The 24357-nt window shown below is 45.8% G+C and overlaps 1 protein-coding gene across 4 annotated transcripts in view; it reads right to left on the reverse strand.

The window, feature by feature from the left end:
* Positions 1 to 24357, reverse strand: part of CCDC50 (coiled-coil domain containing 50) — a 162544-nt gene that overhangs the window by 105463 nt on the left and 32724 nt on the right. For all 4 annotated transcript variants that reach the window (XR_011031406.1, XM_068281188.1, XM_068281189.1 and 1 more), the window contains exon 5: positions 5578 to 5674. Coding sequence is in view for 3 of the 4 variants with exons in the window: in XM_068281188.1 (XP_068137289.1) it covers positions 5578 to 5674 (97 nt within the window). In the remaining variant the exon portion in view is untranslated. The remainder of the gene's footprint in view (positions 1 to 5577; positions 5675 to 24357) is intronic.

Here is a 24357-nt window from a genome sequence, read left to right on the forward strand (position 1 = left end):
AGCTGCAGTTACAGGTGTGTGAACAGAGGCAACAGGCATACTTTTACAACATAATGCACGGTTTTGGTAGTGATTTGTGCATGGTCGGAGCTGCTGTCACTCAGTTCTGTCTGTGTGACCTCATTCAAAGGTGAAGAGTAGAGAATCAGTACTGTAGACTTATTAGGGGCAGGGAGGGGTGAAGCAAACAAACGGGAGATGTTATCTCACTTTTACTGTGATGCCCAGGCTAATGACTTGAAGAAACGATCCAGGCACCAAGCTTCAGAGTCCTGTCTCTCTCCCCACACCCACCCCACCTGCCTGCACTGTGTAACATTTACCTACAAAAATGACAGAAATTGTGGATAATGACTGGAAGTTGGTACCTGCGTTTGATGTGCGGGGGACACGGTACCTGCGTTTGATGTGCGGGGGACACGGTACCTGCGTTTGATGTGCGGGGGACACGGTACCTGCGTTTGATGTGCGGGGGACACGGTACCTGCGTTTGATGTGCGGGGGACACGGTACCTGCGTTTGATGTGCGGGGGACACGGTACCTGCGTTTGATGTGCGGGGGACACGGTACCTGCGTTTGATGTGCGGGGGACACGGTACCTGCGTTTGATGTGCGGGGGACACGGTATCTGCGTTTGATGTGCGGGGGACACGGTATCTGCGTTTGATGTGCGGGGGACATGGTATCTGCGTTTGATGTGCGGGGGACATGGTATCTGCGTTTAATTACACAGTTACACATCTGTGTTTGATGAGTGGGAAATACGTTATCTGCGGGCGGGGAGGGGGGGGGGGGTGCCACAGGTTTTCTCGCCTGGAGTGACAAAATGGCTAGAGGCGCCCCTGCTATGGAGGAAGGAGGGCGGCCAATTGAGCGTGAACGATGGAGAAGGGAAGAACTATACCCTCTGTCAAGTTGATCTACATTGGTGGATCGACCAGCTTATCAGGGGCTGCTGTACACTTTATATTCTTGGCCACGGCGTCCCCACCAGCTGCCCTGCCAAGAACTATCATACATGTGTATGCAGCTTTAAACTGTACAAAATTGCCCAACTTGCTCTAGTTCTTAATTGTGCAGGTGCCATTGTTAATCTAACCATCTACACTAATCCAATGGCTAGTAACAAATGTTGACAAGAACGAAGTTTGGAATGAGGATTACTACCATTTATTGGCCAACAGGCATGCACTTTTGAGTAACTACATACTCAAAACTATTCGAATTGGGAGAGTTAATTAAAGCACCTGTGGGGGGGGGGGGGGGGGGGAAGGGTTAACTTTCACATGCTGCCATTTGATCCGATGCAACCCATGTTGCGTGCCAAGCAGCGTTCACGTCTCTACCACGCTTCCTCCTACAACCCGAAAGGAGGAAGTGTGGTAGTGACGTGATTGCGACTTGGAACACAACGTGAGAAACATCGGATCAGATGGCAGCATGCGCAAGTTAACCCTCCCTCTCCCACACAGCTGCTTTAATTAACTCTAACCACTGAAGTAATTTGGAGTATGTAGCTAATCGAAAATGCATCCCTGTTGGCCAACTTAAGAAAATATAAGAGTAAGCTTGCCGAAAGTTTACTCTTATATCCCTTTAAGTTAGCCAATAAATGGTGGTATCCTGATTCATAACTTCTTGCTTTTACTAATGGCTAACATGGTACAATACCCTACTGCTACAACAAATGTTGACACAACCATCTGGCACGGTTAGCAACGCTGTTGAATGGCAGTAGTTTAACTGAACTGGAATGTTCTTTTGTTAATGCTTTTGTTTCAGCTTTTAATATTGCAGTGCGTAACATTTTATCTGAAAGAGAGGGGTTTCCCTTTGAAGTTAATTTTTTTATTTCATTACTTTCCACTCCAATGAACAAGAATAATAATGGATCTGGCAGGCGGGCTGATGTACAAAACATGCAGACTTGCTGTAGGTTTCAGAGGAAGAGAAGAAGTTATGCTCCGAAAGCTAATGCTTCAAGATATTTCTGTTAGCGCATCACATACATACTCATGGGAAAGTGTAGCAGCTCTCGTCCAACTCTGTTTCACTCAACCACAAATATAGCACTGAAATTGTACTTGCTGAAATATTTCTATTTTCAAAGCCTGAAACTTATTTAAAATGAAACAAAATGTTATTTTGTAATGAAATCCAATATAAAAAAAAATTAATGAGCAGTAATGAATTAGAAAGAAGACTAGACAGCTGAGCTGCAGTGCTGGCCGCAAAGATAAATTGAAACCAACAGAAGGGGGAGGGTGGAGACAGGTGATTAACTCTATGCTGAGGTGTTCACTAGCTGCAGAAGGCATACTCTTCTGGCAGCAATTTTCTTAATTAAACCTGGGTTGCATGCAAAGAAGAAAACAATCCGCCCTCCACCTATGCCTGCCCACTTGAATATTTTATTGAGTAAAAAGCGGTTGCATACAATTTAGGAGCAACAAATACCAATGCGTTTCACACTACATTTTTACTCATGGGATTATGCGTGAAACACTTTGGGACTTTGCTGCTCCTAAATTGTATGCGCCCAGCTTTTATGCAATAAAATCTTCAAGCACGCAGACATCCCTGAAGTTCAGATCACTTTCTTCTATGCACTGAGGTTTGGACTGCCAGCCCTTGATCTACACACCAAGAGGTATGCATTGCATGCACAAGGCAGGAGTCTAGTGGTGCAGACTTTCCTTGTTATCCTGGGTCATGTCTGACTTTTCCAAAGGGAATTTCTCTGGAACTATGGATATTGCATGAATAATACCACAGTCCTGCCTTTACCAACAAATGAAAAGCTGTACAAAACAGATGTAAATCATGTGAAACGCTGCATCTGGTGGTAACAGTAGTTTCGGAAAATGTATCTGCAAAGGACTAGAGATTGTCAGCGATCTGTGAATAATTTGGCATCCATGCAAATCTCATGCAGCTTGGAACTGGGCCAATCAAATTCAGCAGGAAGTGAATCTGATGGCATCCAAGCAGGAATGATTAGCATCTCATTGGTTAGCTCTACACAGGATCCTTATCTTGTTATCCAAAGTATTTAAGGGCCCGTTTCCACTACAGCAGAAATCGGACCGAATTCGCAGAGTTTCCCCACAGGCACATTGTGCCGCTGTCCAAATCGCTTGCCATAGCCATTCGGCTGACATTGCAGCATTTTTCTGTGCAAGTAGCAGCGAATCCCATAGCCGTGCATGGCACTGCTTCCAGGATTTGTCTGCGTACTCGCAGAACAGAGAAGTGCCGCCACACGTCTCGTAGGACACGCGGCGGAAAGTGAAAATAGGCCCTAAGTCAGTGAATCATGTTCTTCTCAGTTGTTTGCAGATAAAATGGCATCCTTTGAAGAGAATAAAACTACTGTTAACAGAAAGTAGCTCTATCTCCTGACTAGCAAGCTAGACATCTGTGTATCAAGTATGATGTCTTATTGTAAAAAGTTTAGATCTAGCAGCTAGATGTACTTTAAGTGTAAGTGCAATATGTAACCACACATACTTACTGTCAGCATTTGCTTTCTGAAGTCTGGCTTCAGAGCACAGTTGGGTCCCCCAAATCACAGGACATTGTAAAAACCCTAAAATCCAATCGATTAGCTGTACATATTTATGCATTCTCCCGGAATGAGGCACAATGAAGTGTAAAAACCTAAACTTTGTTAACCTTGTGTGGAAAACTGACTTAAAAACTGCCTACCATTTCAATTGCTTTTAAACCCATTATTTATTGCTTGAGAAAACATTAACATATTGTATTTTATTCACTGAATACAAAAACAAAATAAATTGGGCTAATACTGAAAGAATCCCCCTTAAAGGAAACCAGAGAGGAATAATTAAAAAGTTATTTATACATACCTGGGGCTTCCCGTAGCTGCAGAAACCCTAATCGCTCCCACGCCGCGGTCCTCAGCTTCCTCCGTTCGTCGGTGCGGGTCCCGTCCTTCCAGGGGGAGTGGCCAGCCTACGCCAGTGAAGTGCGCTGTTTGCGTATCTCTCCAGCAGCCGCTGGAGAGATACGCAAGGAGCGCACTTCAGCTATGATCGACTGGCCAGTCAGGCTGAAGTGACGGGACCCACACCGGCGAACGGAGGAAGCTGAGGACAGCAGCGTGGGAGCGATTAGGGTTTCTGCAGCTGCGGGAAGCCCCAGGTATGTATAAATAACTTAATTCTTCCTCTCTGGTTCTCTTTAAGATTTTTGTTGAATATCACAATAGGTCTGAATTATTGAAGTATTGTGTTGCAATGGTCTGCAGTTTTCAGTGATGCTCATGACCTATTTGAGACAAAAAGTTGCCTGGACATTGAGGACTCACCAAATTTGGTGAAATTAGATCAAATTATCATCCCATGCAGATCACCAAAATGACCTTTATGGTTCCCTAATCAGGTGAGTGCAGCAAAAGCACCAGTTCTGTTATGCACTGGCCAAGGCAGATAGAATTGTTAAAGTGCGATCACTGATATCCTAGTGTGGACTTTCTGGCTGCTTTCTTCTGGGTTTCTGGAACTTCTCCCCATTGATCATATGTCTCTTAGCAATCCTTTGCTCTTCTCCAATGTCTAAAGCTAATTTCCGCCCCCTAACATGTGCTCTTTTGTGATACTCAACTAACCATGCCATCAACGTAAACTCCCTACGGAGTCTTAGTTCTAAACAACCCCCTAACATATAGACTTTCCTGACACCAAACTAGGAGTATAAACTCCACACCCTGATTATTAAGTCTAACCTCCCCTACTCCTATCCCCCAACACTGACCCCACTAAAATAGCCACTAATCTAAACCAGGGCTGTGGAGTCGGTACAAAAATCTTCCGACGCCAACTCCTCAGTTTATGAAACCACTGACTCCAACTCTGACTCTGGGTAACCAAAATGGCTCCAACTCCTTAGTCTAATACTTACCAGGGTTGTGAATCTTGTACAAAAATCATCCAACGACTCAGTTTATAAAATCACCGACCACGACTCTCCAAAATTGCTCCAACTCCTACTCCACAGCCCTGATCTTAACCACTAACCCTAAGGCTGCATTTCCACTTGTGCGGTGCGAATCGCCGCGGTAAAAATTCGCATGCGGATGCGAATTTCGTATGCGGGTCTATGCGAATTTTCGTGCGAACTCGCATGAAAATTCGCATGGATGACGATGTATGCGAATTTAACCATGGCAGTGCTGGTGTGCTTTTCCATTGTTTCTATGCGAATTTTCATGCGAATTCGCACGAAAATTCGCATACCCAAACCTCATGCGAATTTCCTATTAAATACATTGTATGCGATTCGCATAGCGGTATGCGATATGCGAATTCTGATGGCTCTGCCATGCGAATTTTTTCTGCACAGAAAAACGCAAAAGAATCCTGACAAGTGGAAACAGTCCCATTCACTTGTATTGCTATGCGAATTTGCATGCGAAAAACGCATGCGAATTCGCGATAGTGGAAATGGGCCCTAAAGGTCCCTTCCACACTTCGGTCTGTTGCGATGCAATTCTTCAAATACAAATACACAAGGTGAAATGAGCTGCTATACACACACCCTCGTACACTCCTTACCTCCTTGGTCTGGATAACATGGCTCTTCTGGACCATGAGGTGGGTAGCGTTTCTTTCTCCTCTTTTCTTCCTTCTCTTGTAATAGTCGAGCAATATCCTAACAATGGAAAATAGTTGTCTGCTTAATATATATGACAGTAAAATACATTAATACATGGCTTAGCATGCAAAACAAAATCAGAAGATCATTCTATTTAAACCCCCCTCCCCCCCCCCAAAAAAAAAAAAAAAAACATGGCGTGAAGAGGGACTATCATTCTACAAATGGTTCGATGTCGAATTTTCTCTATAAAATTACAATTTACATGTGATTATAGATCAGACATAAGGATTATCAAATTTGATTTTATTAAAAGGGAACCCAAGGTGAACAGGATATGGTGGCTGACATGTTTATTTTCTTTTAAATAATGCACATCGCCTGGCTGTTCTGCCTATCCTCAGCCTCTAATACTTTAAGCCATGGACCCTGAATAAGCATGTAGATCAGATGTCCATGACAAATCTGACAAGATTAGCTGCATGCTTGTTTCAGGTGTGTGATTTAGACCCTACTGACCAGAAAGATCAGCAGCTCTGCCAGGCAACTTGTATTGGTTAAAGGGAAATAAATAGGGTGGCTTCCATAGGTCTCACCTTTGGTTCCTTTAAAAGTTTTCACTTTGGTTTAGCATGATTTCTTACCTCCTGAGTCTTGTTTGAGGGTATATAACTATCACCATACCTCACGTTTCCTCTCTACTTTCGATTGTAAGCTCACAGAGGCAGGGTTTTCATACTCGTTTCATGTACCGTATATCCTGGCGTATAAGACGACCCCCAACTTTTCCAGTTAAAATTTACATTTTGTGATATACCCGCAGTATAAGACGACCCCTCTAGACTGTTGGACATTTGTATACTGTACTATATGTACTGGTCCTATACTGTATAAACAGGTATAGATACTGGTGCTGTACTGTGTGTGGCACCCAGTATACAACAACCTGCAAGTCACGACAAGCGATGTAACTTACCAGCGATTGGCTGGTTGCTGTAAACAAAGGCTGCTTGGATTGGCCAGCTATCCCTGTCTCCAAGACTACTTGTACAGCACTGCGCTTGCTGCTTTCATATGGTCACTGCATACGGCGGGGAGGCGGCCACGGACATTTTTGTGCCCCCCCCCCCCCCTCCACCATATGCAGCAGCCGCAGATTCTCCAGTCTTGTTCTGAAGTTTCAGCATTTGCCCTATAAAAGACAACACCCGGCGTATAAGACGACCCCTGAATTTTGACAAGATTTTCCTGGGTTAAAAAGTAGTCTTATACGCCAGAATATACAGTAACTGCTATATGATTTGTTACACTGTATAGGCACCGATATGTGACGTTTGTATTTGTATTGTGACCTCATATTCGTTTATGTGGATTCGGCAACTGTATTCAGACAGTGGATTTTGGATGTTTTCCCTAAGCCCATGAAAATTTACTATATAGTCATGTTAATTGTGGTGCCATCTAAAAGCCTGAGAATTACAACATTGGCTTTTGGTTTTGTAACTTAAGAACATAGATTTCCCTGGATTATTTGGGAAATTCATCATCTGGAGTGCATACATTTAGAAAAAGCCGCGAGTTAAAGTGGGTGTGGATGTACCAGATAGCAGGACAACAACTTTACCGATAAGCTACTATTACATACACTAACCTAACTCTCACATTAACCCTTCCCTACATATGCCTAGCAATATACCTCCCTACGCCTAACAACCCCCCATCTAAGCCTTACACTAGCCCCTCCCCCACCCCACTTACACTGACCTTCAACAATATCTAGGGTTCAGCTATAGAATAGCGGAACTCCAGCGCCAGCCATAGCCCCAATTTGTTCTTCACTGTTATCTATCACTGCTATCCTGTCTCCCCATCAAAGGCTAATTTGGAAAGCTGGAGTTCGGCTATTGTATTACGGAACTCCAGTGGCCACCATAGCTGCAATTTAACCGATGCCAGTTACCAGCACCGCCATAGCCATAATTTCTAGAGTGGCCTATGGCAACACCATCTGCTTCTAAATTAACTGATTAGTCTACAATGCGTAATATATTTGAAATTATTCAAATTCTTTGCAAATTTTTGTTGAGGAAATTATTTTTAACTGTTGCAATGTTTCCCAATGCAGTATTTCACAGACTCGTATACGCCTCCCATTTAGTAAAAAGTTAAAGTAAAAATGGCACAAAAACAAAAAAAAAGAAAAAGAAAACTGCATACCCAATTTTGAAACTGAGAAATGTTTAACAGATAGGCCTAGTGCACACCGGAGCGTTTCCGCTGCGGTTTGCGATCTGCTTGCGGGTGCGGATCTGCTAGGGTAATGCATTTCAATGGGGTGGTGCACACCAGAGCGGGTGGCGTTTTGCAGAAACGCATACTCCCGGGCTGCAGCAGATTTTGGATTGCGGATGCGTTTCTGCCTCAATGTTAAGTATAGGAAAAACGCAAACCGCTCTGAAAAACGGCACTTCAGAGCGGTTTGCCAGGCGTTTTTTGTTACAGTAGCTGTTCAGTAACAGCTTTACTGTAACAATACATGAAATCTACTACACCAAAAACGCTACACAAAACCGCAAAACGCTAGCTGAAACGCTGCAGAAAAATAAGAAAAAGCGTTTCAAAATCTGCTAGCATTTTGCGGATCTGCTAGCGGTTTTTGGTGTGCACCAGGCCATAGTGTGTAAATCATTTGCAACCCATCATATTCGGTGTTTATCTATACTTTGCCCTGTGTCCAAACATTTTAGGAAATGGGAGTTGTAATAAAAATTAGCCAAAGAGTGAAAAAATAAATAAATATGGAGGTAATCTTTGCAAAGCACTAAAATGTCATGTTCCTAAAATACATAAAAAAAAAAAAAACATTGACTGGTTGCTACAAAGCCCACTTTTCTTCAGTCAAATTAAAGATTCAGTGAAAGAAATGTAGGCAAGCCTGGCTCCTATGGTCTATCACATATTTGCCTCACTTTTGGAGTTTTGAGCTATATCCTGGAACAACTTTATAGCAGCACCTTCACCCTGCAGTTAGATGCAAGCTATGTTTTAAAGGTTCAGTAATCACACTAGTGTCCTTGCTGATGTTGTTGGAACACTAGCTGAAAAGGCAATCTACTCCAGTTAGTGGAGAACAAAAAAAAAAAAAAAAAAAAAAAAAAGGAGGAAAACAAAAAGATGACTAAAAGCGGCTTCAGTGTGAGGTCAGAAAGTCATTTCCTAATGGCAAGACTGCATCCTAATGAAATTACAGGCATATGGACCCTTGCCCAGACTTACACAGTCAGATATCAGTAAGTGTGCAAGCCTTGATTAAGACATGATTTCCTAGAGTAAGCAATGGATTACACATCTTATTAACCTTCATGACACAATGCATCTGCACTTACATTTCAACAAAACAGCATTACATTTTAAGCAGACCTTTATGAAATAGTAATCCCCGTCCCTACTGAACCCTGCAGCTCTTCTCATCCACCTCTCTTTGCCAATCCATTGAAATTACCCAAAAGACACAATTACTCCTAGCTCTCTCTAAAGGCCGGTACTCACAGGAAGATGGATCGGGGAACCCACTGCGACGCAACCTGATGAACAAGCATTTTCCGATCCATCTTCCTACCTGTGGGAACACGTGAAATCACACGACAGGTGCGAACAAGAGGTCAGACGATCACAGCAGTTTCCGCGGGGGTCTTCGCAGATCTTAAAAATTCATACCGATGTGCCTGTTGTAATCATCACATGCCTCAAAACGTTGTTTGCTTAATTATGCACACGTCACAAAATCGTGGAAATAATCACTAGTCACAAAAAAAAAAAAAAAAATCTTGGAAAAAACAAACAGACGTGTGTAAATAGCTTAAAGGACAACTGTAGTGAGGGGGATATGGAGGCTGCCATATTTATTTCCTTATAAGCCATACCAGTTGCCTGGCTATCCTGCTGATCCTCTGTCTCTAATACTTGTGGCCATGGAAACTGAACAAGCATGCAGCAGATCAGGCATTTGACATTGTCAGATCTGACGAGATTAGCTGCATTGTTTGTTTCTGGTGTTATTCAGACACTACTGCAGCCACATAGAACAGCAAGGCTGCTAGACAACTGGTATTGTTTAAAAGGAAATAAATATGGGGCGTGGCCAGCAACCGAGGCAGATGGACGCTCGTTAGCCTCGCTCTGCACCCTCCGGCTGCAATTGCCCTTATTGCACCTGTCACTGCTGATTTCTAACCAGCTCTCCTACCTGACTGAGACCCCAAGAGGCTCCGGAGCATAGATGGGCGGTCGGCGCTCCGGGAAAACACCCAAAGTCAAGACACGCCAGCCTCTCCCATCACGCGGCAAGGGGACCAAGATGGCGCTTAATCAGCCGCGAGCGGTATCCCCGACTCTAATATCGGAGGACGGCAGTTTCGTCTCCTCTCAACCTGAAGAGCGCGGACAGCAGAAACAATCCCCGACCGCTCGAGGTAATACCTCCAAAGTCAAGGCACAACAGTCACCCTCTTCTTCCGACAGCGCGCCCAAGATGGCGCCTGGACAACAGCGCGCTTTGTCTCCAACATCAGCCTCAGAGGTGAGCAGCGCAGTTTCCCCATCTCCTGCGGACCATGCCCAGCGGAGCCCGGCCACTGCTGTTAAAAGGTACCGGGGTTATAGAGACTCGGGACAAACTGCTGCTAGAGCAGCTTGAACTCATTCTCCAGCGTAGACTAGAGGAGGCCTCCACGCGCATCACCCGCCAACTTAAAGACGAGCTCAGGGAACTGGGAGCCCGCACTAATGCCCTAGAACGTAGAATGGACAATGCTTCCGTAGTTCTAGACGCCCATGAGAAGGACATTGAGTCAGTACAAACAGATATTCAGACAGCCCAACTAAAAATGGAGGATTTTGAAAATCTGGCCCGACGCTGCAATCTCCGAATCCGCAGGGTTCCGGAATCAGTGACCGACCTTAACTATTATAACGGCTCTCTTTCAAGAACTCGATCCAAAAATCCTGATTGACAGATTGGAGTTCGATCGGATACATAGAGCTCTTACCCCGCTTAAGTCTAACGGTCCTCCCCGCGACGTGTTAGTAAAGCCAACATTCTACAATACCAAAGAGGCCTTGCTGCGGGCTGCACGTGATAAAGATAACCTCACTTTTCAAGGGTACATGTATCAGCTTTTCACAGATCTTGCTCCCTCCACGATTCAGCGCAGACGTGCTATGAAGCCTTACTTGCAAATCCTGATAACCCACAACATAAAATACAAGTGGGGGTTCCCTTTCAAACTGATTTTCACCTACCAGAAAAAACAAGTAATCGTGACTACACCTGAAGAGGCTCAGCAAAAATTTGAAGCTTTACATTTGTGCTTGCCCGCCAGCTCCCCTGCCCGCAGCCAAACTGCCACACGTTCGGCACCCCTTTGGGAGACTGTTAAGCCACGCCGAACCACCACCTCCAGACACCGAGAGATCGGGGGTTCGCCCTCCAGGATGTCTGATCCGGGCTGAGAACTGCAGGTGTCATTAGCATTGGCCTCAGTAGTAGGTCTGGATGGCTCTCCAGACTTTCACTTTCCCTACATAGTTATTATTCAGTACTGTTAATATCCCTTCATAGAAGGGACGTTTTGCATTTAGTTGCTTTTACTTGCCAGTAAAAGCCTTAGGTTCATACAGAGCACATCGGCTCTCATATATGCATGTTTGTTTTCTACTGGTATTCAAGCACACTGTTATATTGTTGAGATGGTTTCAGATATAGCTGTTTATTATGCGACATGTTTCATTTTATAACGGTTCATACCCTAATACTAAGCTTTGCAGCTGGAGGGGGCTACAGGTTCCCCCGCCACATTTTTTGGCTAGCCTTCTAGCAATGCTGGGCGGCACCCTGGCTTCCCCTGTGCTCTTTGATCACAGGGCCAGCCACCTTTTGAGATTAGTTTGCACCCCCGTTTGGTCTCCTTCCAGGGGATGCGCTTTGTTATGTTTCCTTTTTCTCTGTGTTTCTCATTCCTACTATCCTTCCCACCCCCACCCCCCTCCCCCGCCGTGACTCCTAATTCCCCAAGGTCGTCGACTCCATCCTCACGAGAGGTAAGTAGCACGTTGCTTACATCAGATATATACCATGGCTACGTCTAGTGCTGTTAGGGGCTTTACAATCATTTCCTACAATGTGCAAGAGTTTAATGTCCCACAAAAAAGAACTAAAGCGTTCAACTATTATAAATCATTGACATTGTCTGCTTGCAGGAGACAAGGTTCTCGGTCTCCTCCCACCCCTCCTTTCTGAGCTATCATTTCCCCTTGACATTTAATTCCCGGGCTAGAGAAAAGGTGAGGGGGGGGGGGGGGGGGGTGACCATCACATTTCGTAGGGGACTACCCTTTAAATGTAAGACTTCCATAACCGACCCCACTGGGAGATACGTGCTTTTAGTAGGGTCATTGGGAGATGAAAGTCTCACTATAGTATCATATTACGCCCCAAACAGTTTTCAGGAGCGCTTTCTCACTCACTTAATTCAGGTAATCAATCGTCACAAAGAAGGCACTCTCATTCTATGCGGAGACACTAATTCTGTGCTAGATGAAGCTTTAGACAGGTCCGAACCACTAACCAACCCAACACCACCAAGACCCCTGGCACCCCATGCCCCACAACCATCAGCTCGCTGTTTCGCTCCCAGAACCTCCATGATGCCTGGAGAGAGGCCAACCCTAACACACGGGACTATACATTTTATTCCAATCCTCATAACAGCTTCTGTCGGATAGACCACCTTCTCCTCCACCAACAAATCTTACCCAATATAAGTAAAGCTAAAATACTTACAGTCACTTGGTCAGATCATAGCCCTTTACTTATCCAGTTAACTTCCCTAACCCCCAGGAAATTCAACTTTAAGTGGCGCATGAACGACGCTTTACTTTCTGACCCAGACTCCCTGGGCAGAATCCGAACCTATCTGGAGGAGTATGTGAAAGAAAACGGGGAATCTGTCGCTTCGCCCATTACTCTATGGGAGGCTCTAAAAGTGGCGGTTAGAGGGCGCATTATTGGCTTAGCCTCATACAAAAAGAAACAAAAACAAAAAGACATAACAGATCTATCCGATAAACTAGATAAAGCTAAAGCTGCTTGGAAAAATAATCCCACCACCTCACTTAAGAAGGAAAGAGACCTCCTCCGCACTCAGCTCGATCTTAAATTATCAGAGGCAGCTGAAAAGTATTTATGCTGGCAGAAAAACAAATACTACCGGTGGGCTAATAAATCAAACACTTTGCTAGCCAATAAATTAAAGCACAGGGTCTATAGGCCCCCCTCTTTATCGGTTCGCCTACCCTCTGGTCAGGTAACCCTGGACCCTCACAAGATCACACAAGGTTTTCATGACTTCTTGAGCAAGCTTTATGCCCCCCCCCCCCCAGATCCCACTCCGGCAGCGAACATCGCCTCTTTCTTAGATTCCATCCACCTCCCACAGATTCCTCCAGACTTTTTAGAATTAAAGAATGGGGATGTCACATCAGCAGAGGGCCTGGAGGCAATTAAATCTCTTAAGGTTTCAAAAACCCCGGGGGCCAGATGGATTTTCGGGTCTTTTCTATAAAAATTTTCCAATGCGCTAAACCCCCTTCTCGTCTCGCGTTTTAACGCATATAAAAAGGGCCAAGCCCCACATCCCAGCTCCTTGCAGGCTGATATGGTGATGCTCCCTAAATCTGATCAGGAGCCTTTAGATCCTCAGCAATTTAGACCTATATCCTTATTGAACATAGACCTCAAATTATTAAGCAAAATACTGGCCATCCGAGTCAATAGATTCCTGGCAGATATTATTCATAAAGACCAGGTGGGGTTTGTCCCGGGTCGCCAGGCCTCTGACGCCACCCTACGGGCAATCCAAATTTTTGAACTACTGCACTCCAGGAATATATCAGGCCTATGTCTTTCTCTCGACATATATAAGGCTTTTAATCAGGTCTCATGGGAGTACCTATATGCGGTGCTGGGCAAATTGGGTTTGGGAGGCTCGTTCACTTCCTGGATTAAGATTTTATATTCCAACCCTACAGCAAGTATACATTATGCTGGCCATTTCTCCCCTTTATTTAAAATTCATCGGGGTACTAGGCAGGGCTGCCCCCTGTCGCCCATTATTTTTATTATGGCCATTGAGCCTTTAGCAGCAGCCATCCGTCAGCATGGTGGAATCCTGGGGGTGGAGTTAGCGGGTATCCAACACAAATTAAACCTATTTGCGGACGATCTACTACTTTTTATTACTAAACCCCAAACCACCATCCCAGAACTATTGTCTGTATTAAATACGTTCTCCACAGTCTCAGGCCTTCAGATAATTCTAAAAAACTCAATATCACTTTAGCCCCAGAGACCTGCCAATCCCTTAAAACCCTTTACCATTTTACGTGGCCGGGCCCTGCACTGGACTATTTGGGTATCAAGCTAACTGCCTCATATGCTACATTATTTCAACAAAATTATTACCGCCTAGCTAGGGCAATAACACATTTGTTATCCCAATGGTCCTCTTACGGCCTCTCCTGGTTGGGTCAGGTCAATTCCATCAAGATGTCGCTTCTCCCAAAGCTGCTCTATCATTTTAGGTTGCTGCCAGTTCGGGTTCCGCCCCATTTTCTTAGAATGCTACAGAGCAAACTAAATAATTTTATCTGGAATAATTCCCGCCCAAGGGTCTGCAAACGGACACTGTATGCCCATAAAAGAGATGGGGGTCTGGGGGTCCCGAACCTTTTCAGCTATTAACAGGCTGCCCAAATAACCCACCTCATAGACCTGTATAAAGGCTCAAAGATGCCTGCGTGGACTCTATTTGAGATACCTGCAGCTGCCCCCCAGTCTGTTCAGACCCCCATCTGGCTACATAGGCGATCTCGCCCCCAGAACCTGAGCGCTCTACTACGGCACTGCTTGTCAGTGTGGGACGCAGTGCGCTACTCCAGAAACTTGATGTCGCCCACCCTTCCTCTACTATCCATTATTGACAACCCCCTCTGCACCCCCGCTTTTGATAATCCGGGCTGCTTTAGATGGTGGAGAGAACAGGGTTTAGAGCAAGTTAAATCATTAACTAATAGTGCAGGAATACTGCATTGTGAAGATCTAAGAGAAAAATACCAAATTCCAAACAAAGAACAATTTCGATATCTTCAATTAAAACACTGGTTGAAATCGTTCTTCCTGCTGCAGGCTCAGTTCCCAATTGTCCTAACTAGATTTGAGAGATTCTGTGCCTTGGAACCCTTTGCCACAGGGGTCATTTCAGATCTATATGCACAGCTCAACGACCCGTCTCCATCGTTTCGTAATGCATATGTTTCCAGGTGGGAGTCTGACTTGAGGAGCACTAAACCTAAAGAGGAATGGGAGGCAATTTGGAGCACAGTACCTAAGCTCTCCTTGAATTTAGCCTTAGTAGAATCGGCCTACAAAGTCATACTTCGGTGGTATTGGGTCCCTGCTAGGCTCCGTCATGTCCCTGGGAATGAATAGGGCCACTGTTTCCGAGGCTGCCAAACTAAAGGAGATATGTTGCATATCTTCTGGGCGTGCCCCATGATATCTAGATCTGGTCCAGGATCTACAGAATGTTTCAAGCTTTATTTGGCAAGCAGGTCATTAAAGACCCATGGTCGGCGCTTTTACATTGTAAAATTGCCCAGCTCTCTAAATCTCAGAACACTCTGGCTCACTTTATCTTAGGGGCGGCCTCCCAAACAGTGGCTCGCGCTTGGCGCACCCAATTTGTCTCCTTTGAAGAGATGAAACAGAGTTTCTGCGTATATGGTTCAAGAACAGATGGCCAGCATACTGGACGATAGGGTGGAAGCTTATCATAAAATTTGGGATCCATGGAGCCACTATATTGCCTCCTCTTCGAATTAGGAAACTACATAGTTTCTGAGACGGCCCTGGCCCTCTGTGGAGGCCGGAGTCTAGACCTTGACCCCCTCCCCCCCCTCTACCTCTTTCTTGCTTGTCTGCCTCCCTTTCCCCTCCTCCCCCCTTTTACCCCCCCCTTTCCCCTTTTCTTTCTCTGTTGGAGGGGCTACGGCCTAATCAGTATAAACGTGGTCAGATTAGCATTCAGTCATAAGAGTCAACAGTGGATAGTTCAGAAGAGTATGTGTGACGCCATGGGCGAGCATACTGAGACGACCAGAACTTTGGGGATACCCGCTACTCTCTGACCTGTCTGAACTGTTTTGCATAAGTTTATACGTTGTATTCTGTAATTTGTATTTTGAAAAAACTTCAATAAAAATTTTGAAACCGAAAAGGAAATAAATATGGCAGCCTCCATATACCCCTCGCTCCAGTTGACCTTTAACAAAGCTATCCATAAGTTGCTCCTTCCATATACTTTCTAATTCCCAGACACCAACTCACTCATCCCCTTTTCACATAAACCATCCTTTCCTACATTTTGATCACCATCTCTCACGCTCACATTCAGTGCTTCACATCACCCCTCTTTTGGGAATTGCCTTCACATCTCGTCTGCCATACTCTAAGCCTTGAAACATTCAAATGCATCCTTAAAACCTTGTCTGCTAGCCAGGTCCTCCTCGCCTTACCTCACCTGGCTGCTGCAAAGCTCTACATATGTGAGATAGGAAACTGGTTTGGAAAATAATAATAAAAAAAAAAAAAAAAGTGGCAAGCTGCAGAATTTTGTGGGGAGGTTGGAACGAGTGGAATGGAGAGTGACAGACTATGAGGAAACAAGTCATGCAGCCGTGTCCTATGGTATGCTACCTGACACCAATCTACAACTTCCATACATGCATAGAAAAAAAAAAAAAAAAAAAAAAAAAGCCACAAACTTTCTCCCACCTTTCTCTTTAAAATGTGTGTATGCTTTCATACAAAGCAGAGGGAAAAGCCCGAGCTGCCTTTATCTACCTTCACCCTAGAACAAAAATAGCTGGAAAGCTGTGGTACTAATGTATACATTTTTGCCAGCTTTTGTGTTCGGTACAAAAGCTGGCACAACTGTATACATTAGTAGCACAGATTTTCATTGGGCGTTTCCATAAACACAGCTAGAAGGGGTCTTTCCTTACACATTTGTACCAGAGACTAGTAAAAGTTAAAAAAGTTTTATACCAACCTGGGGCTTCCTCCAGCCCCATCCGCACAGCTCACTCCCACGCCTCAGTCCTCAGTCTTCTCCAGCTCAGGTACAGGGTCCCGTAACTACGGCTAGTCTGAGCAAGTGCAATGAGCTCCTTCCATCTCTCTCTCTGGCAGAGAATAGTACTGCGGCGGAGAGATTGCACTGCGCATGTTCACACTGGCTGAAGTTACGGGACCCGGTACCGAAGCTGGAGAAGACTGAGGATGGCGGCGTGGGAGCGATCTGTGCGGATGGGGCTGGAGGAAGCCCCAGGTATATATAAAGCTTTTAGCTTTACTTGTCTCTGGTATCCTTTAAAAAGGAAGCAGCGGCACCATATTACTATAGATTGCAGAAGGCATTCATTTAGTTTAGGCCAACTGAAAACGCAGAGTGTGGTATAGTAGGAAGCTATGGCAGCGGCTCCCCCCCCCACACCCCACGGTCCCTGCAGTGCCATTTTGTCCTGTTCTGGGTTGTGGGATAGGTGTGTGTGTGTGTGTGTGTGTGTGTGTGTGTGTGTGTGTGTGTGTGTGTGTGTGTGTGTGTGTGTGTGTGTGTGTGTGTGTGTGTGTGTGTGTGTGTATACAGGCAGGATTATGGGCAAGTCTGAGAATAGTAAAAGTAGGAATGAGTATAGATATTGTATAGAGACGTAATCGTATATGGAAGGAGAGGTGGTGGTAATTATTAAATAAATCATTAATGATTTGTGTTAGATGAAATGTTAAAATTCACATAGGGCTTTTCTACCTTTTGACTCAAGTCATGGCCACAAGCGCAGCAAGAGGGGACCTCACCAGACCCAAGTGTGAACAAGCCCATTGAGTTGCATTTGGTTTTAGGATTAAAATGCAAATATGCATATGCAGGAGAAGACCTGCAATTTTGACAAGTTCAGTTTTCATCCGCTTCAAAAGTTTTTCCAGACAGCGGTTTGAGTCACCTTTTTGATAAATGGGATGCTTCTGCACCAGAGTGGCAGCGCATCAACAAGAATACAAGACTGGCATTAGCATAATGCCACCCAGCCTAAAAGCAGGCATTTGTTAAATTTTCTTAAAGCATTAGGATTAGCCAAACTATGCCAGGGAAAAGAAACAAAAACAAAACAAAAAACACAAACAAACAAACACATATATAAGTAGATAAATACTTGATCTACTTACATAATACATGTACTGTCCACGTTTTGATTTCATTGAATGTTTTATAGTAAATGAAGAGAATTCTGTTCCTGGTGGGAACCATCTCTTTTGCCCACAGTTTAGGCTAAATCCTGATGTAATTTCTGCCCTTTACTTTTTTCTTTTTTTCCTCCAATCGCTGACTCACCTCAGCCTTGCTTGTAAACACAAGTGAGCAGGGGATCATGTATTATATATTATAGAAAAAAAATAAGACCCCCCCCCCCCCTCCCCGCACGCAACTGCTTGGCACCGACTACTATAGGGCCAGTGCTCCTTAAGTATGTGGAGAGAGAGAGAGAGAGAGAGAGAGAATGAGAGAGAGAGAGAATGAGAGAGAGAGAGAATGAGAGAGAGAGAGAATGAGAGAGAGAGAGAATGAGAGAGAGAGAGAATGAGAGAGAGAGAGAATGAGAGAGAGAGAGAGAGAGAGAATGAGAGAGAGAGAGAGAGAATGAGAGAGAGAGAGAGAATGAGAGAGAGAGAGAGAATGAGAGAGAGAGAGAGAATGAGAGAGAGAGAGAGAATGAGAGAGAGAGAGAGAAAGAGAGAGAGAGAATGAAAGAGAGAGAGAGAGAGAGAGAATGAGAGAGAGAGAGAATGAGAGAGAGAGAGAATGAGAGAGAGAGAGAGAATGAGAGAGAGAGAGAGAGAATGAGAGAGAGAGAGAATGAGAGAGAGAGAGAATGAGAGAGAGAGAGAGAATGAGAGAGAGAGAGAGAATGAGAGAGAGAGAGAGAATGAGAGAGAGAGAGAGAAAGAGAGAGAGAGAGAAGAGAGAGAGAGAGAGAATGAGAGAGAGAGAGAGAATGAGAGAGAGAGAGAGAATGAGAGAGAGAGAGAGAATGAGAGAGAGAGAGAGAATGAGAGAGAGAGAGAGAATGAGAGAGAGAGAGAGAATGAGAGAGAGAGAGAGAATGAGAGAGAGAGAGAGAATGAGAGAGAGAGAGAGAATGAGAGAGAGAGAGAGAATGAGAGAGAGAGAGAGAATGAGAGAGAGAGAATGAGAGAGAGAGAATGAGAGAATGAGAGAGAGAGAATGAGAGAGAGAATGAGAGAGAGAATGAGAGAGAGAGAGAGAGAGAGAGAGAATGAGAGAGAGTCTCAGTCCTGACATTGTGCTGGTTATAGACTCTAATGGAAAATACCTGGACATAAGAAGACTCTTTCCAGGGATGCATGCCATCAAAATCATCACTTCAACTATTGAACAAGTAACACAGGTCATTAATGAGCCTTATTTCACCGACCCAAAACATCTCATCCTGCACACCGGCACCAATGACATTATACAAGAAAACACCACAGACCAAGAACCATCACATACAAACTGTCACAACTGGTTAAAAGGGCACAGCAGAAATTCCCCAGCACAAAGATTATCCTCTCTTCCCTGCTCCCAAGAAGAGACATTCCTCACCAGACAATTACACAGATCAATGCAGAGCTGGCCTCCAGTCTCAGATCCTCACCAGACATACAACTGGCACAGCACACCACAATCACAACCGACCATCTGTACAACAACAAGCACCTTGACAAACAAGGAGTCAGCCGCCTAGCAAAGGAACTAAAGGACATGGTGCTAAGTAGACCCCAGAGACTCCAAGAAAGCCCCAACTCAACAATCAGACAGCAAACCACAATGTCCCAACACCAGAGAGAGAGCCCACAAGCATGGCAAACATGTAGGAAACCGCCTGCCCCACAATGGCAACACAAAGCGACAGAGGGTAGCATCATGGCGGAAATCAGAACTTTGCTTATCAATATACAAAGCAGATTGAGGTGACACCCACAACAGTGTCCACCCTCCCCTTGAAAATACTGAGTCCTATGAAAATTTCTGCTCATTACAAGGTAAACCGACTTAAAATGACATCCCTTATCATCAGTAGCTGGAACATCCAAGGGCTGAACGCCTCAGCTTTTGGATCCAAAACAAATGATCCGGACTTTAAAAAGAGACTTGAAAACATTGATATCCAAATCCTCCTGGAGACATGGACCCGGGCAGAGGATGAATCTTTCGTACCCATGGGGTACCGGGAACTCTCCATATCTGCCCAGAAAAACAGGAACATTAAACAGGGCCGCCGTTCAGGAGGCATACTAATCTGGTATAAGGAGGAGCTCACAGAGCACATCAAAGCAATCAAACGAGGAGACAGCCACATCTGGATCAAAATAAACAGCTCCATCCTCACCTCTCAGTCTGACATGTACCTGTGTGCAGCATACATCCCCCCAACAGAGTCCCCTTACTACAAACCTGACATCTATGAGGTCCTACAAAGAGAAGCCAGCCACTTCCAGTCTCAGGGCAGAGTGCTCATCTATGGAGACCTCAACGCTAGAACAGGCACAGAGAAGGACTATCTGACCTCTGAGGGAAACACATACATACTTGGAGGAGAGAGCTACTACCAGGAACCAATGCAGACAGCAAGAAACAGCTATGACAAGACAGTAAACAAAAGTGGGAAAGCCCTGTTGAACCTGTGCCGGAGCCTCGGCCTATACATAATGAATGGGCGAACCAGGGGTGACTCTCTTGGGAGATTTACTATGAACTCACATGTAGGCAGCAGTGTGGTAGATTATGCTGTCACAGACACAGACCCCATAAACATCAATGCCCTCATAGTCACCCCTGAAACACACCTGTCAGACCACAACCAAATCCTGCTGTACCTGAAATCCACCGATAAACCAACCACACAGCAACCTCATCAGAACGGTCTCTACAAGCTGCCACCATCCTTCAAATGGCCCAAAGAGTCTGCCATCAAATTCTCCAACATGACCAACACTGCCAAAAATCAAGAACTGCTGACAAACTTTCATACCAACCTATATGAACCAAACAAACAAGGTGTCAACCATGCAGTGAAGGACTTCAGCAACATCTTATATAACATGGCAGTACTCGCCGGCCTCAAGCAGACCAACTTTAAGAGATCCACAAATAAACAGTCCCAAAAATGGTTTGACAGTGAATGCAAGGCTCTACGTAATTCTCTAAGGGCAGCCTCTAACCAAAAGCACAGAGACCCCAACAACCAGGACCTAAGGGAAGCCCATGACCACCTACAGAGACAATACAAAGACACCCTCAGGCGGAAAAAACAGAGCCACATCTCCCACAAACTCAAACAGCTGGAGGACTCCCTCCAAGACAACTCATTCTGGGAGACCTGGAACCACATTGGGACAAAGCCCAAGAAAAGCCCTCTACACATCCAAAATGGCCACATCTGGCTCCACTACTTCAGGGACCTCTACAAAGACATCCCAGAAAATGCCCAAACCCCGGAACAGAAACAAATAGCCGCAAAGCTGAAGGACATGGAGGAGACAATCAAGGACTTTCAAAACCCCCTGGATACACCAATCACGATGGAGGAAATAAGAGAAAGAACAAAGCTGATAAAATGTAAGAAGGCTAGCGGTACCGATGGCATCCTGCCAGAGACGATCAAATACAGCCCCCCGGACATACATGAGGCACTCGCAAGACTTTTCAACCTTATCCTGAGTGCGGGCTCCTTTCCTCAGGCCTGGAGTGAAGGCCTCATAACACCCATCTACAAGAATGGAGACAGATATGATCCAGCAAACTACAGAGGAATCTGTGTCAGCAGTACACTGGGGAAACTGTTTAACCCTCCTGGCGGTTTGCAAAAAAATCGCCAGGGGGCAGCAAATCTTTTTAAAAATTTTTTTTTTTTTTTTCTCATGTAGCTCAGCGGCATCCCCCCAGCCCCTCCGATCGCCGCCGGCGATCGGAGATCCGGAGATCCCGTTCAAAGAACGGGATCTCCCGGAGGGCTTCCCCCGTCGCCATGGCGACGAGGCGGGATGACGTCGTGACGTCAAAGGGGGATTCCGATCCACCCCATAGAGCTGCCTGGCACTGATTGGCCAGGCAGCGCACGGGGTCTGTGGGGGGGGGGGCGGCTGCGGCGCGACGGATAGCGGCGGATCGGCGGGTAGCGGCGGCGATCGGGCACTGCACGCAGCTAGCAAAGTGCTAGCTGCGTGCAGCAAAAGAAAAAAATTATGCAAATCGGCCCAGCGGGGCCTGAGCGGTGCCTTCCGGCGGCATAGCCCGAACTCAGTTCGGGCTTACCGCCAGGAAGGTTAACAGCATCATCAATAAAAGGATCCTCTCCTTCCTCACACAGCAGGACGTACTCAGCAAAAGCCAAGCTGGGTTCATGCCAAACCACCGCACAACCGACCACATCTACACACTGCACAGCCTTATCAAGACCCATGTCCACAGCTCACGCGGCAAAATACACGCTTGCTTTGTGGATTTTAAGAAGGCGTTGACTCAGTGTGGCACCCAGGCCTTTTCCTAAAACTCCTAGAGAGCGGAATAGGAGGTAGAATCTATGATGTCATCAAGAGTTCATATACTGGGAACCAATGCAGTGTGAAAGTGGACGGGAAGAGAAGCGCGTTCTTCAAGCAGGGTCGAGGAGTCAGGCAGGGCTGCAGTTTGAGCCCAACGCTCTTTAACATATTTATTAACCAACTGGCTGTAGCCCTGGAATCCTCCCCAGCACCAGGCCTCCTCTTGCATGACCACGAGGTGAAGTTCCTGCTGTATGCAGATGATCTCCTGCTGCTCTCCCCAACAGAAAGGGGCCTACAGGACAGCCTGGCAGTACTGGAGAGTTTCTGCACCACATGGGCACTGCCCATCAACCCAAAGAAGACAAAAGTGATGGTGTTCCAGAGAAAAAAAATCTAAAAATGCCCACCTCCTCATTTATATTAAATGGCTGCCCACTGGAGACCACAAACAGTTACACCTACCTGGGGCTGGAAATTAACCAAACTGGGAGCTTTAAACCAGCAGTAGAGGCCCTGAAGGAAAAAGCCTGCAGAACGTTTTATGCCATCAGAAGGCAACTTTACCACCTAAAACCACCGGTGAGAGTCTGGGTAAAGATATTCAACAGCATCATCACCCCAATCCTGCTCTATAGCAGTGAGGTATGGGGCCCGGTCACCTACCCTGACCAATCAAAATGGGACTCCAGCCCAACAGAAATCTTCCATCTAGAGTTCTGCAAGTATCTTCTCCAAGTCCATCGCAGCACTTCGAACTCAGCTTGCCGGGCAGAGCTAGGCAGATTCCCACTATGGCTGACTATCCAGCAGAGGGCGCTCTCATATTGGGCGCATATACAGAGCAGCAACCCCAGCACTTACCACCATAAAGCCTCACTGAGCCAGGGTGGGGAGGCCATACCACGCTCTCTGAAACAAAACGTCAAGAGCCAGCCCAGCCAAGACCACCAACACAGGCTGACAAAAGCCCAAATAAAAGGAATGATAGAAAGCTGCAAGGACCGATACATAGAGGAATGGAGAAGTGACATAAAGAACTCCCAGAAACTCACTATCTACCAATCACTACAGAGGGAGTACACAATGGCCCCATATCTGGAGAGGCTACACCACCACAAAGATAGACAGGCCTTGAGCCTGTACCGTCTGAGCGCCCACAACCTGGAGATAGAGACAGGACGACACAGACAGACATGGAAGCCCCGGGAGGAGAGACTGTGCAGGCAATGTGACCAGGGGGTCCTGGAGGATGAGGCCCACTTCCTGCTACACTGCAGCAAATATACACCGTTGAGGACCGCCCATTTCCAAAGACTCTCCGCCCACATTGCAGATTTCACCTCCACAGATGAGGAGAGGAAACTCTATATCATACTGGGGGAAGAGGAAGAAACTGTGCAAATAGCTGCCCGATATGTCACGGCCTGCCACCAACTGAGAGGAACATGATAACACATGGACTGTATAACCCCATACTCCCCTCCCCTATGGACTGTATGCCTAAACCCCCCTCCCCTATGGACTATATACCCCATCCCCCCCATACCATCCCGTACATCCTCCTATGGACTGTATACCCATGTCCTTCCCTTATTCCACACCCCCCCCCGTCCCCCCCCCCCCCCACGTTAATGTTCTATTTTGCTTTGGCAATGCTAAATGTATTTGGTCCTGCCAATAAAGCTTTTTTGGATTTGGATTTGGAGAGAGAGAGAGAGAGAGAGAGAGAGAGAGAGAGAGAGAGAGAGAGAGAGAGAGAGAGAGAGAGAGAGAGAGAGAGAGAGAGAGAAGAGAGAGAGAATGAGAGAGAGAATGAGAGAGAGAATGAGAGAGAGAGAGAGAGAGAGAGAGAGAGAGAGAGAGAGAGAGAGAGAGAGAGAGAGAGAGAGAGAGAGAGAGAATGAGAATGAGAGAGAATGAGAAAGAATGAGAATGAGAATGAGAGAGAGAGAGCTATTCTTATTAGTGGGGTGCACAGATTCCCCCCCCCCCCCCCCCGGCTCAGCGAAGGGGG

Source organism: Hyperolius riggenbachi, chromosome 4, assembly GCF_040937935.1.
Source record: "Hyperolius riggenbachi isolate aHypRig1 chromosome 4, aHypRig1.pri, whole genome shotgun sequence".
NCBI lineage: Eukaryota > Metazoa > Chordata > Amphibia > Anura > Hyperoliidae > Hyperolius > Hyperolius riggenbachi.